The 23654-nt window shown below is 44.8% G+C and overlaps 1 protein-coding gene across 2 annotated transcripts in view; it reads right to left on the bottom strand.

The window, feature by feature from the left end:
- Nucleotides 1-2235: 2235 nt before the first annotated feature.
- Nucleotides 2236-23654, bottom strand: part of LOC124048647 (aryl hydrocarbon receptor-like) — a 70944-nt gene continuing 49525 nt past the window's right edge. The window contains exons 3-11 of one of the 2 annotated variants that reach the window (XM_046369632.1): nt 16197-16315; nt 16015-16104; nt 8973-9093; nt 8708-8847; nt 7076-7278; nt 6651-6760; nt 5172-5225; nt 3106-5049; nt 2236-3001 (exon numbers count right to left, since the gene is read on the bottom strand). In XM_046369632.1, the coding sequence (XP_046225588.1) occupies nt 5009-5049; nt 5172-5225; nt 6651-6760; nt 7076-7278; nt 8708-8847; nt 8973-9093; nt 16015-16104; nt 16197-16315 (878 nt within the window). In that variant the 3' untranslated portion in view covers nt 2236-3001; nt 3106-5008. Of the gene's footprint in view, nt 3002-3105; nt 5148-5171; nt 5226-6650; nt 6761-7075; nt 7279-8707; nt 8848-8972; nt 9094-16014; nt 16105-16196; nt 16316-23654 lie in introns of those variants that run through there. The other variant, XM_046369631.1, reaches the window with a different exon arrangement.

Genomic DNA, 23654 nt, shown 5'->3' with positions numbered 1-23654 from the left:
TTAGTTATCACTTTTGGCTTATGGCAAGGTGCTCCATCATGCTGGAAAAGGCATTGTTCGTCACCAAACTGTTCCTGGATGGTTGGGAGAAGTTGCTCTCGGAGGATGTGTTGGTACCATTCTTTATTCATGGCTGTGTTCTTAGGCAAAATTGAGTGAGCCCACTCCCTTCGCTGAGATGCAACCCCACACATGAATGGTCTCAGGATGCTTTACTGTTGGCATGACACTGGACTGATGGTAGCGCTCACCTTGTCTTCTCCGGACAAGCTTTTTTCTGGGTGCCTCAAACAATCGGAAAGGGGATTCATCAGAGAAAATGACTTTACCCCAGTCCTCAGCAGTCCAATCCCTGTACCTTTTGCAGAATATCCGTCTGTGTCTGATGTTTTTCTTGGAGAAAAGTGGCTTCTTTTGCTGCCCTTCTTGACACTAGGCCATCCTCCAAAAGTCTTAGTCTCACTGTGCGTGCAGATGCACTCACACCTGTCTGCTGCCATTCCCGAGCAAGCTCTGTACTGGTGGTGCCCCGATCCCGCAGCTGAATCAACTTTAGGAGAGGGTGCCGGTGCTTGCTGGACTTTCTTGGGTGCCCTGAAGCCTTCATCACAACAATTGAACCGCTCTCATGATTTAGGTGCAATCTTACTGGCAGCAATGTCCTTGCCTGTGAAGCCCTTTTTGTGCAAAGCAATGATGACGGCACGTGTTTCCTTGCAGGTAATCATGGTTGACAGAGGAAAAACAATGATTCCAAGCACCACTCTCCTTTTGAAGCTTCCAGTCTGTTATTCAAACTCAATCAGCATGACAGAGTGATCTCCAGCCTTGTCCTTGTCAGCTGGTCCTTTTGTGGCAGGGCTGAAATGCAGTGGAAATGTTTTTGGGGAATTCAGTTCATTTGCATGGCAAAGAGTGACTTTGCAATTAATTGCAATTTATCTGTTCACTCTTCATAACATTGAATTGAGTTGAGTTTATTTTTACAGGGACAGTTCACATTAATCAATGTTTCTGTAAAAGTGCCGGTTTTAGCCAGCCGGCTAAAAACTATTACAATATAGACAATCATTGAGCAGTAAGCTCACGCAGAGCAACATAGGACAAGCAAGACGTAGCATACAGACAGAGCAACATAGAACAAAAAGCAGCAAGACAAAATTCATAAAAGCAACAGTGTTTCCACACCTCACAAGCTACAGACAACAAACAACATGGAAAGCAGCAATACGCAGCTAGGGATTATGTTCACAAATCTGATTGACCTTTAACCATGTCTTCATGCATGTGTGATATGTGGTGCAGTTGTGTGTCTGATGGCAGTGTATTCCTGACAAGGGAAGCTCTCACAGAGAAAGCGGATTTACTAAAAAGGTGCTTTTCCTTAAGGGCACTATACAGTCACCTCTCATGGCAGACCTTGTGGATATGCTGCCATTTGTTTGGGTTTTCTGTTTAACAAAAATATTGAGTGGAGGGGGAGCCAGGCCATTTAGGATCTTGATTTTTGATGTCTCAGTGCCATGGGATCATGTTTATGAACTGATATACAAAACAACATTTGACGCATCAATCCGTTCTTTTCTATTTAAATTATTATATTCAGTGCATTCGGAAAGTGTTCAGACCCCTTGACTAATTCCACAGTGACATTACAGCCTTATTCTAAAAAAATTTTTTTTTTTAAATTCCCCTCCAATCTACACAAATACCCCATAATGATAAAGCAAAAATTGAAATATTACATTTACTGTACATATGTATTAAGACCCTTTACTCAGTACTTTGAAGCACCTTTGGCAGTGATTACAGCCTCGAGTCTTCTTTGGTTTGACGCTACAAGCTTGGCACACCTGTATTTGGGGAGTTTCTCCAATTATTTTCAGCAGATCCTCTCAAGGTTGGATGGGGTGCGGGTGCGTCGCTGCACAGCTATTTTCAGGTCTCTCCAGAGATGTTCGATCAGGTTCAAGTCTGGGCTTGGATATGTGCTTAGTGTTGTTGTCATGTTGAAAGGTGAACCTTCACCCCAGTCTGTGGTTCTGAGTGTTCTGGAGCAGGTTTTCATCAAGGATCTCTTCGCAATTTGCACTGTTCATCTTTCCCTTGATCCAAACTAGTCTCCCACTCCCTGCCGCTGAAAAACATCCCCTCACCATGATGCTGCAACCACCCTGCTTCACCGTAGGGATGGTGCCAGGTTTCCTTCAGACACGACGCTTGTCATTCAGGCAATAGAGTTCAATCTTGGTTTCATCAGACCAGAGAATCTTGTTTCTCATGGTCTGAGTTCTTGTAGGTACCTTTTGGCAAACTCCAAGCGGGCTGTCACGTGCCTTTTACTGACAAGTGTCTTCTGTCTGGATACTCTACCATAAAGGCCTGACTAGTGGAGTGCTGCAGAGATGATTGTCCTTCTGGAAGGTTCTCCCACCTCCACAGAGGAACTCTGGAGATCTAAGAGTGACTAGGCTTCAGGCTAGATTAGGCCGGAAACTAACAAAATATCATATTATCCAGCTCCAAAGACCAGTCTCCGAAAGAGGTGAGATTTTTGTACAGTTGTAATTCCTCCAGGAGATGTTGATGGTGCCACGGGGGAGATGGTTTGTTGTATTCCTCCAGGAGATGTTGCTGGTGCCACGGGGAGATGGTTTGTTGTATTCCTCCAGGAGATGTTGCTGGTGCCACGGGGGAGATGGTTTGTTGTATTCCTCCAGGAGATGTTGCTGGTGCCACGGGGGAGATGGTTTGTTGTATTCTTCCAGGAGATGTTGATGGTGCCACGGTGGAGATGGTTTGTTGTATTCCTCCAGGAGATGTTGATGGTGCCACGGGGGAGATGGTTGGTTGTATTCCTCCAGGAGATGTTGCTGGTGCCACGGTGGAGATGGTTTGTTGTATTCCTCTAAGTTCTAGAGTCTAGGAGATGTTGGTGGTTCTGTTAGCCAGGCCAGTGAAGAGAAAAGGATCCCCATCACCGTTTGGAACTGCTAGGGACCTATGGAGGGACAGATGAAGACGCATCACATTGGAGGGTCATTGTAAGTCACATTCTAGTTCCTACAACTCTTGTGAGGATGGGAGGCCCCCCCAGACTCTCACCTGTGTAGAATAAAGATGACTGTACAGGTCCGTTCTCAGGAGGAAATCCTGGCATCTGACATCCAGAAAAAAGGCTGCCTTCCAACCCCCTCTCACCCAGCGTCAAGCTCCCTTTACTGGGATTATTACAGCTGCCATCTCCCCTGGAGCTCCGGGGAACCAGCTGGGGTCTGGGAAAGGGGCCTGGGAGATGCTTCATGCCCAGGTATGGAGCCCTAGACCAGGCAGGGAGAGCTGCCATGCCCTCCCCTGGCTGAGCCCCTTTGGATAGGGCAGGGATGGGGTTAGGGATGGTGGCTGTGGGGTAGGTTGGGTTAGGAATGGCGGTTTGGGGGTAAGAAGGTCTTGGGATTAGAGATGCTTCAGGGTAAGGCACAAAGAATTTGGGGGCTTGGGTAGAGAAGCTGATTCTACAGTCATTGGAAAGAATGGGAGTGGGTCTGGGTCCATTGGACTGAGTTGGGGCAGGTATGGGACCGTGTGACCTGTTTTGGGCAGGTGTAAGGCCACTGATATTTGAAGGATTTTTTTCAAACATACAGTTGCCGGAGGGTGTGAGTGTTTGAGTTCTGGATGCGTTATTGGACTGTATGTGTGTGGTGTGTTTGGGTTGTGTGTGACTGAGTCCATTTACTGGCTTTGCTGGAAAACACTGTGGTATCTGCCAAGGTTGCCATTGTGTACTTTGCCGTGGCTGTTGCCAAGGCTGCCTTGGGTCCTGATATGAAGGACCCGGACAGGGCAGCCCTGAGAACTGCCTTTTTGCATCTCCAGTCCCAGAGTGGTATAACTCCAGGCTGGGCTGCATGGTTTGGTCAAAGGCCTCAGGGAGAATATTGTAGAAGTTTGGGAGAGGAACAGGGCTGTGGTTATTAAGGATAATATTTTGGATGGAGGGTATCCAGGACTCCGGTTGGTTGTTAATATGGGATGGTTGTGGGACCGTTCGGTTGCCATGGAGATAGACGCCACTTCCTTGAGTCCGTTGCCCTGCAAACGTGTGAGCAGCCTTGGGTAGTATGTTTGTGTTTACAACGCTGTGTGGCTCTCCAACAATCCCAGGACTACACCCCACCCCGTGCGCCACGCCACTAACAACTCCATTATTCAGCAGCCTCTGCTCTTCATAGCTGTTGAGTTTAGAGGTTATGTGTGGACCACCCATCTGCCATCGGTTCTCACTGTGTGAGCCGTTCACGCCATTGAAGCCCTTGTTGCCTGGCAATAAGGAACTCTGGGAGTGAGGGAACATGCCCAGTGTGTTCGGATTGGCAGTGTTGTGAGCAGGGAGTCTGTTTATTGGCTCAGTGGCCTGTCTCAAGCTGCCTAACACACATCCACCATCATTCTCCCTCATCAGAGCCTCCTCCACGTACGAGAAAACATCATTGGCTAAGATATCACCCAGCTTCCCCGTCACATCCTGCTGTTCCATGTTGATCCTGAAGAGGGTGCTCTCCCACTCCCTCAGCTCTGTCTCCTTCAACCTCAGCCCCTCCAGGCCCTCCGCCCCCATCTTCCCCAGGATCTCCCCCAGAGAGTCCATCATGGTTTGGGCTGTGGGGTCTACCAATCTGGGCCTATGGGGACCCTGGAACTCCCCGGGGACACTCAGCAGAGCGTGGCTGTCCAGGAAGGCTCTCTCCAGGCCTGGGTCCTGGTCCTGGGGGAAGGCTAGGGTCTAAGTCCGGGGAAAGGTCCTGGGACTGAGTGTAAACAGAGCGGTCTTGACAGAGTAGGGACCCCAGGAGAGAGGCAGGGTCCAGGTGCTTGTCCTCAGGGCTGGAGCCTGGGGGAGTGAGGCCTGGGGGGATGGGTGGTCCTGGAGGCATAACGGCAGTATCCAGAGAGGAACAGGACTCATACAGCAGAGCCTACCCAGTGGCAAAGTTGAAGGGAAGCTCTATTCTCCGCTGACGCAGGTGCTCCTCGCCCTCCTGGTTCCTGTAGATGGGTGACAAAGGTCAAAGGCCACTAAAACATACCTTATGTAAAACATAGCATGGAATGATACAACTATTTTGAGTAAAGATAAATGTCAACAGTAGGCTCACGTCAGGGCACACCTGCCTTAGTCAGCAGCCTAAAAATGGTGAAACCAGTCTCTCCTGTTTTTATCACTACGGAGAGATAGAGGGGAGGAGGAGAGAGAGAGAGATATAGCGAGGAGGAGAGAGAGAGATATAGCGAGGAGGAGAGAGAGGTATAGCGGGGAGGAGAGAGGTATAGCGAGCGGAGGAGAGAGAGGTATAGCGAGCGGAGGAGAGAGAGGTATAGCGAGGGGAGGAGAGAGAGGTATAGCGAGGGGAGGAGAGAGAGGTATAGCGAGGGGAGGAGAGAGAGGTATAGCGAGGGGGAGAGAGGGGTATAGCGAGGGGTATAGCGAGGGGTATAGCGAGGGGAGGAGAGAGAGGTATAGCGAGGGGAGGAGAGAGAGGTATAGCGAGGGGAGGAGAGAGAGGTATAGCGAGGGGGAGAGAGGGGTATAGCGAGGGGGAGTATAGCGAGGGGGAGAGAGGGGTATAGCGAGGGGAGGAGAGAGAGGTATAGCGAGGGGAGGAGAGAGAGGTATAGCGAGGGGAGGAGAGAGAGGTATAGCGAGGGGAGGAGAGAGAGGTATAGCGAGGGGAGGAGAGAGAGGTATAGCGAGGGGAGGAGAGAGAGGTATAGCGAGGGGAGGAGAGAGAGAGAGATATATATATATATATAGCGGGGAGGAGAGAGAGATATAGCGAGGAGAGAGAGATATATATATATATAGAGGGGAGGTGAGAGAGAGAGATATATATAGCGAGGAGGAGAGAGAGATATATATATATATATATAGCGGGGAGGAGAGAGAGATATAGAGGGGAGGAGAGATATATATATATATATATATATATATATATATATATATATAGCGAGGAGGAGAGAGAGAGGGGGAGAGAGATATATATATATATATATATAGCGGGGAGGTGAGAGAGAGAGAGATATAGAGGAGGAGAGAGAGATATATATATATATATATATATATATATATATATATATATATATATATATATATATATATATATATATATATATAGCGAGGAGGAGAGAGATATATATATATATATATATAGCGGGGAGGAGAGAGAGATATAGCGAGGGGAGAGAGATATATATATATATATATATATATAGAGGGGAGGTGAGAGAGAGAGAGATATATAGCGAGGAGGAGAGAGAGATATATATATATATATATATATATATATATATATATATATATATATATATATATATATATATATATAGCGGGGAGGAGAGAGATATATAGCGGGGAGGAGAGAGATATATATAGATATAGAGGGGAGGTGAGAGAGATAGAGGGGAGGAGAGAGAGATATAGAGGGGGGGAGAGGGAGAGAGAGGGGAGGAGAGAGATGTAGAGGGGAGGAGAGAGAAAGGAGTCAGACTCTACATCATACTGAATGTTGGCTTGCAAAACACCAGATGTAAGCTTCAGAAAATGTTTACTCATATGCGTGTGTGTAATGAGTAACTACAATCTAACTCACTTTTGAGGTGGTTGTCTGCGCAGTAAATCATGTCAGCAGCATGGATGAACTGGTAACCTGAGCCTCTAGTGACCAACTCTGTCTCAGAGTAACCCAGCACCACTTTACCTCTGGAGGGGATAGAAGAGACACATGGCACACACACACACATACACACACACAGATGTGCCGAGACACACACACACACACAGGTCAATTTATGAACGTCCGATGCTGTAGCACATATTATTAGAAGAAAACCAACATTGTCCTCTCAAGTTCCCTCTATATTAGTCCCAGGGAGGGTACAATGTTCTGATGCTGTGAGATGTGATGGGAGATTGCACACATTGCTTCCCCTTCTTTCAGTACAGTACCTGGTGTCTATACCCATAGGGTTAGGGTAAGGGTTAACACACTACAGGGTTTGGGGGTTACTCCAGTACCTGGTGTCTATACCCATGGGGGCGAAGTCCAGTCGGTGTTTGGTCTGGAAGAGGAGAGTCTTGGTCCTGATCTCCATGACAGCCGGGGGCTGCAGGGGCGCAGCGATGGCAAGGAGGGCCAGCTGAGCGGGGGTCGTGGCCCTGTCATCCGCCAGCCTCCCCTGACCACACACATACTTCAGACGCCCCTGGAACTTCAACGCCTAGAGGAGAGAGCTGGTGTTGTATACAGTGATTCATTCACATGTATTTTTAGGCGAGTGCTCTCCATATCATTAATGGATTATGGTTAACCTATGGATCACATTTGATACAGTTGAAGATCAGAAGTTTACATACACCTTAGCCAAATACATTTAAACGCACAATTCCTGACATTTAATCCTAGTAAGAATTCCCTTTCTTAGGTCAGTTAGGATCACCACTTTATTTTAAGAATGTGAAATGTCAGAATAATAGTAGATAAATCATTCCATTTCACCTTTTATTTCTTCAAATGGGAAGACCCATTTGATTCAAGCTTTAACTTCCTGACTGATGTGATTGAGATGTTGCTTCAATCTATCCATATAGTTTTGATTCCTCATGATGCCATCTATTCTATGAAGTGCACCAGTCCCTCTCGCAGCAAAGCACCTCCACAACATGATGCTGCCACCCCTGTGCTTCACAGTTGGGATGGTATTCTTCGGCTTGCAAGCCTCCCCTTTTTCCTCCAAACATAACGATGGTCATTATGGTCAAACAGTTCTTTTTTGTTCCATTCATACCAGATGACATTTCTCCAAAAAGTATGATCTTTGACCCCATATGCAGTTGCAAACCGTAGTCTGGCTTTTTTATGGCGGTTTTGTAGTAGTGGCTTCTTCCTTGTGGAGCGGCCTTTCAAGATATGTCGATATGAGATTTGTTTTACTGTGGATATAGATATTTCTGAACCTGTTTCCTCCAGCATCTTCACAAGGTCCTTTGCTGTTGTTCTGGGATTGATTTGCACTTTTCGCACCAAAGTACGCTCATCTCTAGGAGACAGAACGCGTCTCCTTCCTGAGTGGTATGATGGCTGTGTTTATACTTGCATACTATTGTTTGTACAGATGAACATGGTACCTTCGGGCATTTGGAAATTGCTCCCAAGGATGAACCAGACTTGTGGAGGTCTACAATTCTTTTTCTGGAGTCTTGGCTGATTCCTTTTGATTTTCCCATGATGTCAAGCAAAGAGGCGCTGAGTTTGAAGGTAGGCCTTGAAATACATCCACAGGTACACCACCAATTGACTCAAATGATGTCAATTAGCCTATGAGAAGCTTCTAAAGCCATTATATCATTTTCTGGAATTTTCCAACCTGTTTAAAGGCACAGTCAACTTAGTGTATGTAAACTTCTGACCCACTGGAATTGTGATACAGTGAATTATATGTAAAATACTCTGTCTGTAAACAATTATTGGAAAAATGACTTGTGTCATGCACAAAGTAGATGTCCTAACCGACTTGGAGAAACTATAGTTTGTTTAACAAGAAACTTGTGGAGTGGTTGGAAAACAAGTTTTAATGACTCCAACCTAAGTGTATTTAAACGTCTGACTTCAACCATATATGTATTGATCATATCTGTATGTGGCCCTACCAGGAAGCCGGAGGTGTTGTCTAGCAGACAGCGGAAGCGACAGCAGAAACTTCTCTCTAGGAAGAAGCTGTTGTCCGGAGGGATGTGCTGGGGCAGGTAGCTCATAGACTCACCATGAGGCCTGCTGCTAGATTGCCTGGCTGCAGAAGACAGATGACATTCCAATTATATACATGTTTGAGATACTTGGGACTGTACTATCAATAGCTGACCAACCACTAAAAGAAACATTTTCAGAGTGCTGTGGTCCATGTACTGTACACACCGTCTGGTGCGGCCTCTGAGTCGTTCTGGTTGGGGTTGAGAGCGACGTGAAGCTGACACCGGAACATGGCTCTGTCATCTATGTGGATCAGGTCGTACACACTCTGGTGCACCACATCAGACTGGGCAGCATTATATTCATCCAGAAATGAACCCAGAGTTAACATGCAGAATGCTACAAGTGTCATAAACATATTGCCCATGACGTCCATAATTCTACATCGAACGATTCCATAAATCAATAAGTTATGATCAGTGCCTTCGGAAAGTATTCAGATGACTTGACTTCTCCCACATTGTGTTACGATACAGCCTTATTCTAAAATGGATTACATCGTTGTTTTCCCTTATCAATCTACACACAATACCCCATAATGAAAAAGCAAAAGCAGTTTTTATGACATGTTTGCTAATTTAAGTATTCAGTCCCTTTACTCAGTACTTTTTTTTAAGCACCTTTGGCAGCGATTACAGCCTCATGTCCTCTTGGGTTTGACGCTACAAGCTTGGCACACCTGTATTTGGGGAGTTTCTCCCATTCTTTTCTGCAGATCCTCTCAAGCTCTGTCAGGTTGGATGGGGAGCGTCGCTGCACAGCTATTTTCAGGTCTCTCCAGAGATGTTTGATCGGGTTCAGGTCTGGCTGGACCACTTAAGGACATTCAAAGAGTGATCCCAAAGAGACTTGTCCACTCTTGTGTTGTCTTGGCTGTGTGCTTAGGGTCTTTGTCCTGTTGGAAGGTGAACCTTTGCCTCAGTCTGAGGTCCTGAGAGCTCTGGAACAGATTTTCATCAAGGATCTCTCTGCACTTTGCTCCGTTCATCTTTGCCTTGATCCTGACTAGTCTCCCAGTCCCTGCCGCTGAAAAACACCCCTACAGCATGATGCTGCCACCCCCATGCTTTACCGTAGGGATGGTGCCAGGTTTCCTCCAGACGTGGCGCTTGGCATTCAGGCCAAAAAGTTCAATCTTGTGTTCATCAGACCAGAGAATCTTGTTTCTCATGGTCTGAGTCCTTTAGGTGCCTTTTGGCAAACTCCAAGCTGGCTGTCATGTATGTACCTCTTTGTCACGACTTCCACCGTCGGTGGTTCCTCTCCCTGTCCGGGCTGCGCTCTGGGGTCGGCGTACCAGCCATCACCGATCCATGTTTTCTTTTCCGTTTGTTTTGTCTTTGGTTCATTCACACCTGGTTATCATTTGCTTTAATTTCTGTGTGTATATTTACCTACCTCAAATCAAATCCAATTTTATTTGTCGCATACACATGGTTAGCAGATGTTAATGCGGGTGTAGTGAAATGCTTGTGTTTCTAGTTCCGACAATGCAGTAATAACCAACAAGTAATCTAACAATTCTTAAACTACTGTCTTATACACAGTGTAAGGGGATAAAGAACATGTACATAAAGGTATATGAATGAGTGATGGTACAGAGCAGCATAGGCAGCATACAGTAGATGGTATCGAGTACAGTATATACATATGAGATGAGTATGTAAACAAAGTGGCATAGTTAAAGTGGCTAGTGATACATGTATTACATAAGGATGATATAGATGATATAGGGTACAGTATATACGTATACATATTCGACGAATAATGTAGGGTATGTAAACATTATATTAGGTAGCATTGTTTAAAGTGGCTAGTGATTATATTTTACATTTCCCATCAATTCCCATTATTAAAGTGGCTGGAGTTGAGTCAGTGTGTTGGCAGTAGCCACTCAATGTTAGTGGTGGCTGTTTAACAGTCTGATGGCCTTGAGATACAAGCTGTTTTTCAGTCTCTCGGTCCCAGCTTTGATGCACCTGTACTGACCTCGCCTTCTGGATGATAGCGGGGTGAACAGGCAGTGGTTCGGGTGGTTGTTGTCCTTGATGATCTTTATGGCCTTCCTGTGACATCGGGTGGTGTAGGTGTCCTGGAGGGCAGATAGTTTGCCCCCGGTGATGCGTTGTGCAGACCTCACAACCCTCTGGAGAGCCTTACGGTTGTGGGCGGAGCTCTCGATTGTGCATCTGTAGAAGTTTGTGTGCTTTTGGTGACAAGCCTAATTTCTTCAGCCTCCTGAAGATAGGGCAGTGTGCAGTGTGGTTGAGATTGCATCGTCTGTGGACCTATTTGGGCGGTAAGCAAATTGGAGTGGGTCTAGGGTGTCAGGTAGGGTGGAGGTGATATGGTCCTTGACTAGTCTCTCAAAGCACTTCATGATGACGGAAGTGAGTGCTACGGGGGCGGTAGTCGTTTAGCTCAGTTACCTTAGCTTTCTTGGGAACAGGAACAATGGTGGCCCTCTTGAAGCATGTGGGAACAGCAGACTGGTATAGGGATTGATTGAATATGTCCGTAAACACACCGGCCAGCTGGTCTGCGCATGCTCTGAGGGCGCGGCTGGGGATGCCGTCTGGGCCTGCAGCCCTGCGAGGGTTAACATGTTTAAATGTTTTACTCACATCGGCTGCAGTGAAGGAGAGTCCGCATGTTTTCGTTGCAGGCCGTGTCAGTGGCACTGTATTGTCCTCAAAGCGGGCAAAAAGTTATTTAGTCTACCTGGGAGCAAGACATCCTGGTCCGTGACTGGGCTGGTTTTCTTCTTTGTAGTCCGTGATTGACTGTAGACCCTGCCACATACCTCGTGTCTGAGCCGTTGAATTGAGATTCTACTTTGTCTCTATACTGACGCTTCGCTTGTTTGATAGCCTTGTGGAGGGAATAGCTGCACTGTTTGTATTCGGTCATGTTACCAGTCACCTTGCCCTGATTAAAAGCAGTGGTTCGCGCTTTCAGTTTCACGCGAATGCTGCCATCAATCCACGGTTTCTGGTTAGGGAATGTTTTAATCGTTGCTATGGGAACGACATCTTCAACGCACGTTCTAATGAACTCACACACCGAATCAGCGTATTCGTCAATGTTGTTATCTGATGCAATACGAAACATATCCCAGTCCACGTGATTGAAGCAGTCTTGGAGTGTGGAATCAGCTTGGTCGGACCAGCGTTGGACAGACCTCAGTGTGGGAGCTTCTTGTTTTAGTTTCTGTCTGTAGGCAGGGATCAGCAAAATAGTCGTGGTCAGCTTTTCCGAAAGGAGAGCGGGGCAGGGCCTTATATTCGTCGCGGAAGTTAGAATAACAATGATCCAAGGTTTTTCCAGCCCTGGTTGCGCAATTGATATGCTGATACAATTTAGGGAGTCTTGTTTTCAGATTAGCCTTGTTAAAATCCCCAGCTACAATGAATGCAGCCTCAGGATTTATGTATTCCAGTTTGCAAAGAGTCATAAAGTTTGTTCAGAGCCATCAAAGTGTCTGCTTGGGGGGGAATATATTCGGCTGTGATTATAATCGAAGAGATTTCTCTTGGTAGATAATGCGGTCGACATTTGATTGTGAGGAATTCTAAATCAGGTGAACAGAAGGATTTGAGTTCCTGTATGTTTCTGTGATCACACCACGTCTCGTTAGCCATAAGGCATACGCCCCCGCCCCTCTTCTTACCAGAAAGATGTTTGTTTCTGTCGGCGTGATGCGTGGAGAAACCCGCTGGCTGCACCGCCTCGATAGTCTCTCCAGTGAGCCATGTTTCCGTGAAGCAAAGAACGTTAGTCTCTGATGTCCCTCTGGAATGCTACCCTTGCTCGGATTTCATCAACCTTGTTGTCAAGAGACTGGACATTGGCGAGAAAAATGCTAAGGAGTGGTGCACGATGTGCCCGTCTCCGGTGTCTGACCAGAAGACCGCCTCGTTTCCCTCTTTTACGGAGTCGTTTTTTTGGGTCGCCGGCTGGGATCCATTCCGTTGTCCTAGTTGAAAGGCAGAACACAGGATCTGCTTCGCGAAAATCATATTCTTGGTCGTACTGATGGTGAGTTGACGCTGATCTTATATTCAGTAGTTCTTCTCAACTGTATGTAATGAAACCTAAGATGACCTGGGGTACTAATGTAAGAAATAACACGTAAAAAAACAAACTGCATAGTTTCCTAGAAACGTGAAGCGAGGCGGCCATCTCTGTCGGCGCCGGAAGTTAAACGTGTTAAACCTGTTTCCCCGCTTAGGTTTGTGTGGGATTATTTTCTTGTTGCTTGTGGAGGCTTTCCTCAGTGTATTTCGCGTGTGTTTATTATAGTAAGGTGCGTTGTGTTTTTGCGCCTTATGGGAGTACTGTTAGTTCCCATTGTCTTGGGCGTTGTTTTTGGGTATTGTACTGTACCATTTTCTGGGACTTGCCCTTATTAAAATATACGCTACACTGACATCTCTGCTCTCCTGCGTTTGACTCCTTACCTACCTTCAGTGCGTAAACCCAACACTTTTACTGAGGAGTGTTTTCCATCTGGATATTCTACCATAAAGACCTGATTGGTAGTGTGCTGCAGAGATGATTGTCCTTCTGGAAGGTTCTCCCACCTCCACTGAGGAGCTCTGAGAGTGACCATCAGGTTCTTGGTCACCTCCGTGACCAAAGCCCTTCACCTCCGATTCTTCTGTTTGGCCGGGAGGCCAGCTCTAGGAAGTATCTTGGTGGTTCCAAACTTCTTTAATTTAAGAATGATTGAGGCGATTGTGTTCCTGGGGACCTTCAGAGCTGCTGAAATGTTTTGGTACCCTTCCCCATATCAGTGCCTCAACACAATCCTGTCTTAGAACTCTACGGACCATTTATTCAACCTCATGGCTTGGTTTTTGCTCTGACATGTACTGTCAACTGTGGGACCTTATATAGACAGGTGTGCGCCTTTGCAAATCATGTCCAAGCCTTCCCCATTTCTCTTTTTCCTAAATCTGTTCAGCTGATGTTCTGAAAGAGCTGCAAAATCTGGACCCCTACAAATCAGCCGGGCTAGACAATCTGGACCCTTTCTTTCTAAAATTATCTGCCGAAATTGTTGCCACCCCTATTACTAGCCTGTTCAACCTCTCTTTCGTGTCGTCTGAGATTCCCAAAGCTTGGAAAGCAGCTGCGGTCATCCCCCTCTTCAAAGGGTGGGACACTCTTGACCCAAACTGCTACAGACCTATATCTATCCTACCATGCCTTTCTAAGGTCTTCGAAAGCCAAGTCAACAAACAGATGACCATACATTTCGAATCTCACCATACCTTCTCTGCTATGCAATCTGGTTTCAGAGCTGGTCATGGGTGCACCTCAGCCACGCTCAAGGTCCTAAACGATATCTTAACCGCCATCGATAAGAAACATTACTGTGCAGCCATATTCATTGATCTAGCCAAGGCTTTCGACTCTGTCAATCACCACATCCTCAGCGGCAGACTCGACAGCCTTGGTTTCTCAAATGATTGCCTCGCCTGGTTCACCAACTACTTCACTGATGGAGTTCAGTGTGTCAAATTGGAGGGTCTGCTGTCCGGACCTCTGGCAGTCTCTATGGGGGTGCCACAGGGTTCAATTCTTGGACCGACTCTCTTCTCTGTATACATCAATGAGGTCGCTCTAGCTGCTGGTGAGTCTCTGATCCACCTCTACGCAGACGACACCATTCTGTATACTTCCGGCCCTTCTCTGGACACTGTGTTAACAACCCTCCAGGCAAGCTTCAATGCCATACAACTCTCCTTCCGTGGCCTCCAATTGCTCTTAAATACAAGTAAAACTAAATGCATGCTCTTCAACCGATCGCTACCTGCACCTGCCCGCCTGTCCAACATCACTACTCTGGACGGCTCTGACTTAGAATACGTGGACAACTACAAATACTTAGGTGTCTGGTTAGACTTTAAACTCTCCTTCCAGACCCATATCAAACATCTCCAATCCAAAGTTAAATCTAGAATTGGCTTCCTATTTCGCAACAAAGCATCCTTCACTCATGCTGCCAAACATACCCTTGTAAAACTGACCATCCTACCAATCCTCGACTTTGGCGATGTCATTTACAAAATAGCCTCCAATAAATACCCTACTCAACAAATTGGATGCAGTCTATCACAGTGCAATCTGTTTTCTCACCAAAGCCCCATATACTAACCACCATTGCGACCTGTACGCTCTCGTTGGCTGGCCCTCGCTTCATACTCGTCGCCAAACCCACTGGCTCCATGTCATCTACAAGACCCTGCTAGGTAAAGTCCACCCTTATCTCAGCTCGCTGGTCACCATAGCATCTCCCACCTGTAGCACACGCTCCAGCAGGTATGTCTCTCTAGTCACCCCCAAAACCAATTCTTTCTTTGGCCGCCTCTCCTTCCAGTTCTCTGCTGCCAATGACTGGAACGAACTACAAAAATCTCTGAAACTGGAAACACTTATCTCCCTCACTAGCTTTAAGCACCAACTGTCAGAGCAGCTCACAGATTACTGCACCTGTACATAGCCCACCTATAATTTATCCCAAACAACTACATTTTTCCCTACTGTATTTAATTTATTTATTTTGCTCCTTTACATCCCATTATTTTTATTTCTACTTTGCACATTCTTCCATTGCAAATCTACCATTCCAGTGTTTTACTTGCCAAATTGTATTTACTTTGCCACCATGGACTTTTTTTGCCTTTACCTCCCTTATCTCACCTCATTTGCTCACATCGTATATAGACTTGTTTATACTGTATTATTGACTGTATGTTTGTTTTACTCCATGTGTAACTCTGTGTCGTTGTATGTGTCGAACTGCTTTGCTTTATCTTGGCCAGGTCGCAATTGTAAATGAGAACTTGTTCTCAACTTGCCTACCTGGTTAAATAAAGGTGAAATAAAAATAAAATGTCCAATCAAATGGAATTTACCACAGGTGGACTCCAATTAAGTTGTATACCCATCTCAACAGGATGCATGGAAACAGGATGCACCTGAGCTCAATTTTGAGTCTCATGTCAAAAGATCTGAATACGTGTTAATGTGATATTTCAGTTTTCATTTTGAAATAAAAAAACATGTTTCTGCTTTGTCATTATGGGGTATTGTGTGCAGATTGCTGAGCATTTTTATTTGTTGTATCCATTTTAGAATAAGGCTGTAACGTAACAAAATGTGGAAAGAGTCAAGGGGTATTTTTCTGAAGGCGCTGTACCTGGTGGAAGCCCAGGTAGTCCTGGATGGTTGGAGAGGCGTAGAAGATGGAGCCATCACTGGTCACCACCAGGACAAAACCATTCAGGGCCTACGCAGAGAGAGGGAGGATACATGAGACACACACACACACGGAATACCTGACACACACACACACACACACACACACACAAACCGCTATACCTGCAGCAGTAGGTTTCCCTCTGAGAGGCTGACTCCGTCTATAGAAGTGGATGTCCATCCGTTCCTCCCGTTCCCACTGACGAGGGTGGCCGGGCACTCACTCTTCTTCTGGAGGGTCGCTGCAACACAGGAGAGGAGATCAAACACGACTGTTCGTTAGTCCTTAAATGTATTTCTAGAGTACAGTACACTCCTGAGATGGAGACAGGACTGTCTGAAGCCTTTGAGACCCTGGGGGAATGCACACTGCAATTTTTTGGTAAATATTTAAAGCCCCTATTAAGCTAATAAATGATGGGTTTATACGCATAAGATTCTAACAAACTACAAATCGCTGTCTTTAGAATAACTGTTTGCCCGTTTGAAAGAAGAGAAAATGCAATGACTGTGTGATCACATCCAACTTGGATGAAAAAAGCAACTTTCTGAAATCATCCGACAGAGGTTAATCCAGGTCTGATTTTTAAAAATGAGGTCATGGGCTCAAAAATGAGGACATGGGCTGTAAGGCTGTGCAGGAAGTGCAGCTCAGTTTCCATCTCATTTTGTGGGCAGTGTGCACATAGCCTGTCTTCTCTTGAGAGCCAGGTCTGCCTACAGCAGCCTTTCTTTTTTGGGGCGGCAGGGTAGCCTAGTGGTTAGAACGTTGGACTACTAACCGGAAGGTTGCAAGTTCAAACCCCCGCGCTGACAAGGTACAGATCTGTCCTTCTGCCCCTGAACAGGAAGTTAACCCACTGTTCCTAGGCCATCATTGAAAATAAGAATTTGTTCTTAACTGACTTGCCTAGTTAAATAAAATAAACATTTGAAAGTAGCAAGACTATGCTCACTGAGTCTGTACATAGTCAAAGCTTTCCTTAAGTTTGGGTCAGTCACAGTGGTCAGGTATTCGGTCTCTGTTTAGGGCCAAATAGCATTCTAGTTTGCTCTGTTTTTTTTGTTAATTCTTTCCAATGTGTCAAACCAATGTGTTTTCTCATGATTTGGTTGGGTCTAATTGTGTTGCTGTCCTGAGGCTCTGTGGGGTGTGTTTGTGTTTGTGAACAGAGCCCCAGGACAAGCCTGCTTATGGGACTCTTCTCCAGGTTCATCTGTCTGTAGGTGATGGCTTTGTTCTGGAAGGTTCAGGAATCGCTTCCTTTTAGGTGGTTGTAGAATTTAAGGGCTCTTATCTGGATTTTGATAATTAGCGGGTATCGGCCTAATTCTGCTCTGCATGCATTATTTGGTGTATTACATTGTACGTGGAAGATATTTTAGCAGTCTCAATTTGTTTTTTTTGTCCCATTTTGTGAATTCTTGGTTGGTGAGCTATAACTGATTCAAGTATTTTTAGCCAGATTGTAATTGGTATGTCATTTTATGTTCCTTTTGATGGCATAGAAAGCCCTTCTTGCATTGTCTCTCAGATCGTTCTCAGCTTTGTGGAAGTTATCTGAGGTGCTGATGTATAGGCCAAGGTATGTATCGTTTTTTTGTGTGCTCTAGGGAAACAGTGTCTAGATGGATATTGTACTTGTGGTCCTGGCTACTGGACCTTCTTTGGAACACCATTTTTTCTGTTTTCCTGAGATTTACTGTCAGGACCCAGGTCTGACAGAATCTGTGCAGAAGATCTACAGTTGAAGTCAGAAGTTTACATCTGTCACGCCTTGGTCATTATATTTTGTGTTTTTGGTAATTGTTTGGGTAAGCCAGGGTGTGACATGGGTGTATATGTTGTGTTTCGTATTGGGGTTTGTAGTAATTGGGATTGTGTATGATTAGGGGTGTGTCTAGTTAGGCTTGGTTGCCTGGGGCGATTCTCAATCAGAGTCAGGTGCTTGTCGTTGTCTCTGATTGAGAACCGTATTTAGTCAGCCTGACTTTCGCGTTGTATTTTGTGGGTGTTTGTTCCTGTCTTAGTGTTGTAGTCACCAGATAGGCTGTAATAGGTTTCACGTTTCGTTTGTTGTTTTCATATACAGTTATTTCATGTACGGCGATTATTTTCATTAAAGTCATGAGTAACCTACACGCTGCATTTCGGTCTGACTCTCTTCATACAACAGACGAACGACGTTACAACATCCACTTATGTTGGAGTCATTACAACTCATTTTTCAATCACTCCACAAATTTCTTGTTAACAAACTATAGTTTTGGCAAGTCGGTTAGGACATCTACTTCGTGCATGACACAAGTAATTTTCCAACAATTGTTTACAGACAGATTATTTCACTTATAATTCACTGTATCACATTTCCAGTGGGTCAGAAGTTTACATACACTAAGTTGACTGTGCCTTTAAACAGGTTGGAAAATTACAGAAAATGATGTCATGCCTTCAGAAGCTTCTGATAGGCAAATTGACATCATTTGAGTCAATTGGAGGTGTACCTGTGGATGTATTTCAAGGCCTACCTTCAATCTCAGTGCCTCTTTGCTTGACATCATGAGAAAATCAAAAGAAATCAGCCAAGACCTCAGAAAAAGAATTGTAGACCTCCACAAGTCTGGTTCATCCTTGGGAGCAATTTCCAAATGCCTGGAGGTACTACGTTCATCTGTACAAACAATAGTACGCAAGAATAAACACCATGGGACCACACAGCCGTCACATCGCTCAGGAAGGAGACGCGTTCTGTCTGCTAGAGATTAACGTACTTTGGTGCGAAAAGTGCAAATCAATCCCAGAACAACAGCAAAGGACCTTTTGAAGAGGCTGGAGGAAACGGGTACAAAAATATCTATATCCACAGTAAAACGAGTCCTATATCGACATAACCTGAAAGGCCACTCTTCAAGGAAGAAGCCACTACTCCAAAACAGCCATAAAAAGCAAGACTACGGTTTGCAACTGCACATGGGGACAAAGATTGTACTTTTTGGAGAAATGTCCTCTGGTCTGATGAAACAAAAATAGAACTGTTTGGCCATAATGACCATCGTTATGTTTGGAGGAAAAAGGGGGAGGCTTGCAAGCCGAAGAACACCATCCCAACCGTGAAGCACCGGGGTGGCAGCATCATGTTGTGGGGGGGCTTTGCCGCAGGAGGGACTGGTGCACTTCACAAAATAGATGGCATCATGAGGATGGAACTTATGTGGATATATTGAAGTAACATCTCAAGACATAAGTAAGTTAAAGCTTGGTCGCAAATGGGTCTTCCAAATGGACAATGACCCCAAGCATACTTCCAAAGTTATGGCAAAACGACTTAAGGACAACAAAGTCGAGGCATTGGAATGGCCATCACAAAACCCTGACCTCAATCCTATAGAACATTTGTGGGCAGACCTGAAAAGGCGTGTGCGAGCAAGGAGGCCTACAAACCTGATTCAGTGACACCTGCTCTGTCAGGAGGAATGGGCCAAAATTCACCCAACTTATTGGGGGAAGCTTGTGGAAGGCTACCCCAAATGTTTGACCCAAGTTAAACAATTTAAAGGCAATGCTACCAAATACTAATTGAGTGTATGTAAACTTCTGACCCACTGGGAATGTGATGAAAGCAATAAAAGATTAAATAAATCACTCTCTACTATTATTCTGACATTTCACATTCTTAAAATAAAGTGCTGATCCTAACTGACCTAAGACAGGGATTTTTTTACTAGGATTAAATGTCAGGAATTGTGAAAAACTGAGTTTAAATCTATCTGGCTAAGGTGTATGTAAACTTCCAACTTCAACTGTAGGTGCTGTTGTAGGCCCTCCTTGGTTGGGGACAGAAGCACCAGATCATCAGCAAACGGTAGACAATTGACTTCAGATTCTAGTTCGCTGCAATACGTCCCTGGTCATGTTTCACTGGGCTATTTCTGGAACAGACAAGAGTATCAGTGACTTCCTACAGGCCTTACACACACACTAGCAGCTAGAGGTCGACCAATTGCGATTTTTCAACGCCGATACCGATTATTGGAGGACAAAAAATGCAGATACCAATTAAATCGGCCAATTTTTAAAATGTATTTGTTATAATGACAATTACAACAATACTGAATGAACACTTATTTTAACTTAATATAATACATCAATCAAATCAATTTAGCCTCAAATAAATAATGAAACATGTTCAATTTGGTTTAAATAATGCAAAAACAAAGTGTTGGAGAAGAAAGTAAAAGTGCAATATGTGCCATGTAAGAAAGCTAACGTTTAAGTTCCTTGCTCAGAACATGAGAACATATGAAAGTTGGTGGTTCCTTTTAACATGAGACTTCAATATTCCAAGGTAAGAGGTTTAGGTTGTAGTTAATATAGTATTTATAGGACTATTTCCCTCTATACTTGTATTTCATATACCTTTGACTAATGGATGTTCTTATAGGCACTATAGTATTGCCAGTGTAACAGTATAGCTTCCATCCCTACCTGGGCTCGAATCAGGAACACATCGACAACAGCCACACTCAAAGCATCGTTACCCATCGCTCCACAAAAGCCACAGCCCTTGCAGAGCAAGAGGAATAACTACTCCAAGTCTCAGAGCGAGTGACGTTTGAAACGCTATTAGCACCCAGCTAACTAGCTAGCCATTTCACATCGGTTACACCAGCCATTAGGCTGATAAGCTTGACGTCATAAACATCGTTGTGCTTGCAAAGAGCTGCTGGCAAAACGCATGAAAGTGCTGTTTGAATGGATGATTACGAGCCTGCTGCTGCTCAGTCAGACTGCTCTATCAAATCAGACTTAATTATAACCTAATAACACACAGAAATATGAGCCTTTGGTCATGAATATGGTCGAATCTGTAAACTATCATTTCGAAAACAAAACGTTTATTATTTCAGTGAAATACGGAACCGTTCTGTAATTTATCTAATGGGTGGCATCCCTAAATCTAAATATTCTCGTTACATTGCACAACCTTCAATGTTATATCTTAATTCCGGAAAATTCTGGCAAATTAGTTTGCCATGAGCCAGGCTGCCCAAACTGTTGCATATACCCTGACTCTGCGAGCAATGAACGCAAGAGAAATGACACAATCCACCTGGTTAATATTGCCTGCTAACCTGGATTAGTAGTTATAGCTAGTGATTATGATTGATTGATTGTTTTTTATAAGATAAGTTTAATGCTAGCTAGCAAATTACCTTGGCTTCTACTGCATTCGCTTAACAGGCAGGCTCCTCGTGGAGTGCAATGGTTAGAGCGTTGGATCAGTTAACTGTAAGGTTGCAAGATTGGATCCCCCGAGCTGACAAGGTGAAAATCTGTCGCTCTGCCCCTGAACAAGGCAGTTAACCCACCGTTCCTAGGCCGTCATTGAAAATAAGAATGTGCTCTTAACTGACTTGTCTAGTTAAATAAAGGTCTAAAAATATATATCTATTATTATTTTAAAAAATTAAATCTGAAATTAGCGGCCAAAAATTTTAAATGTAAAACTTGAAATCGGCCCCAATTAATCGGCTATTCTGATTAGTCGGTCGACCTCTACTAGCAGCCCTCCCCTGTGTGAGTATGACAACAGGACATGGCAGAAAGCAGAGAAAATGATTATCGCTTCATATGAGCCGTGTGTGTGGAGGGTCACCAGATAACTCATGGAGGTCGTTTGGGTTGTCAGCGGCAGCAGTTTTATGGCTGTAGTCCTTAGCTTGAAGTCTGTATTCGTCTGGCTTCTGGTTCTAAAGGCAGTAGTTGAAGGTCTGTGTTCTCTAGGCCAGTTGTAATCTAATCTCTGTTCTCTGGCTGGCGTTCATTCAGCACTGCGATTCTCCTTTCCTTCTCCCAATGACTCGTCTTGACTCTTTATCTCCAAGCCCCCTTCCCCTCCTTACAAAATAAAAGACTCTTTGATGAATTAGCATCTCTCCACAACCTAAAAACTAAAAGAGTCAGGACGATGTACACACTTCTTTCACTGCAGACTCAAAGCATCATAATGTCACCTAATACATCCAGCATTGCAAAAGTACCGGTAGTGAGCACACAGGGCTGTACAAAATGTGAAATATTTAACTTCATTCAATGAAACATAACAAATTGGAAAGATTTAGTAACTTTCCACTTTCACAACTTGTCGCTCTACACAGTAACCCTATACCCTCTGTCTAACCTCCCTCCTCCCTTGCTTTGTTTTGTCCCCCTTCCTGCCACCCTTCCTCCACAGGAAAGGGATGGCAGGTGCGTGTGTGGGTGTTCTGATACTGCCCCAGTTGGAGAGGAAGTGCAGGCAGAAGGAAGTGACAGGATACAAAAAGCATTACTATGAAAGCAACATTATGAAAAACAACACAACAACAACAACAACAACACATCAGCATGTCCTGTCCTGTTCTCCTTACACTGTCCTGTCATATACTACCCTGTCCTGTCATATACTACCCTGTCCTGTCATATACTGCCCTGTCCTGTCATATACTGTCCTGTTCTCCTTACACTGTCCTGTCATATACTGTCCTGTTCTCCTTACACTGTCCTGTCATATACTACCCTGTCCTGTCATATACTACCCTGTCCTGTCATATACTGTCCTGTCATATACTACCCTGTCCTGTCATATACTGCCCTGTCCTGTCATATACTGCCCTGTCCTGTCATATACTGCCCTGTGCTGTCATATACTGCCCTGTCCTGTCATATACTGACCTGTTCTCCTTACACTGTCCTGTCATATACTACCCTGTCCTGTCATATACTGCCCTGTCCTGTCATATACTGCCCTGTCCTGTCATATACTGTCCTGTCCTGTCATATACTGTCCTGTTCTCCTTACACTGTCCTGTCATATACTACCCTGTCCTGTCATATACTACCCTGTCCTGTCATATACTGCCCTGTCCTGTCATATACTGTCCTGTTCTCCTTACACTGTCCTGTCATATACTACCCTGTCCTGTCATATACTACCCTGTCCTGTCATATACTGCCCTGTCCTGTCATATACTGTCCTGTTCTCCTTACACTGTCCTGTCATATACTACCCTGTCCTGTCATATACTACCCTGTCCTGTCATATACTACTCTGTCCTGTCATATACTACCCTGTCCTGTCATATACTGCCCTGTCCTGTCATATACTGTCCTGTTCTCCTTACACTGTTCTGTCATATACTACTCTGTCCTGTCATATACTGTCCTGTTCTCCTTACACTGTCCTGTCATATACTACCCAGTCCTGTCATATACTGCCCTGTCCTGTCATATACTGTCCTGTCATATACTGTCCTGTCCTATCATATCCTGTCCTGTCCTGTCAATCCTGCCCTATCCTGTCATATACTGTCCTGTTCTCCTTACACTGTCCTGTTCTCCTTACACTGTCCTGTCATATACTGCACTGTCCTGTCATATACTGTCCTGTCATATACTACCCTATCCTGTCATATACTGTCCTGTTCTCCTTACACTGTCCTGTTCTCCTTACACTGTCCTGTCATATACTGTTCTGTTCTCCTTACACTGTCCTGTCATATACTACCCTGTCCTGTCATATACTGCCCTGTCCTCTCATA

Source organism: Oncorhynchus gorbuscha, linkage group LG11 (assembly GCF_021184085.1).
Source record: "Oncorhynchus gorbuscha isolate QuinsamMale2020 ecotype Even-year linkage group LG11, OgorEven_v1.0, whole genome shotgun sequence".
In the NCBI taxonomy this organism is placed as follows: domain Eukaryota; kingdom Metazoa; phylum Chordata; class Actinopteri; order Salmoniformes; family Salmonidae; genus Oncorhynchus; species Oncorhynchus gorbuscha.
Note: the sequence above shows the minus strand (reverse complement) of the source record. Positions and strands in the feature narration are given on the sequence as shown.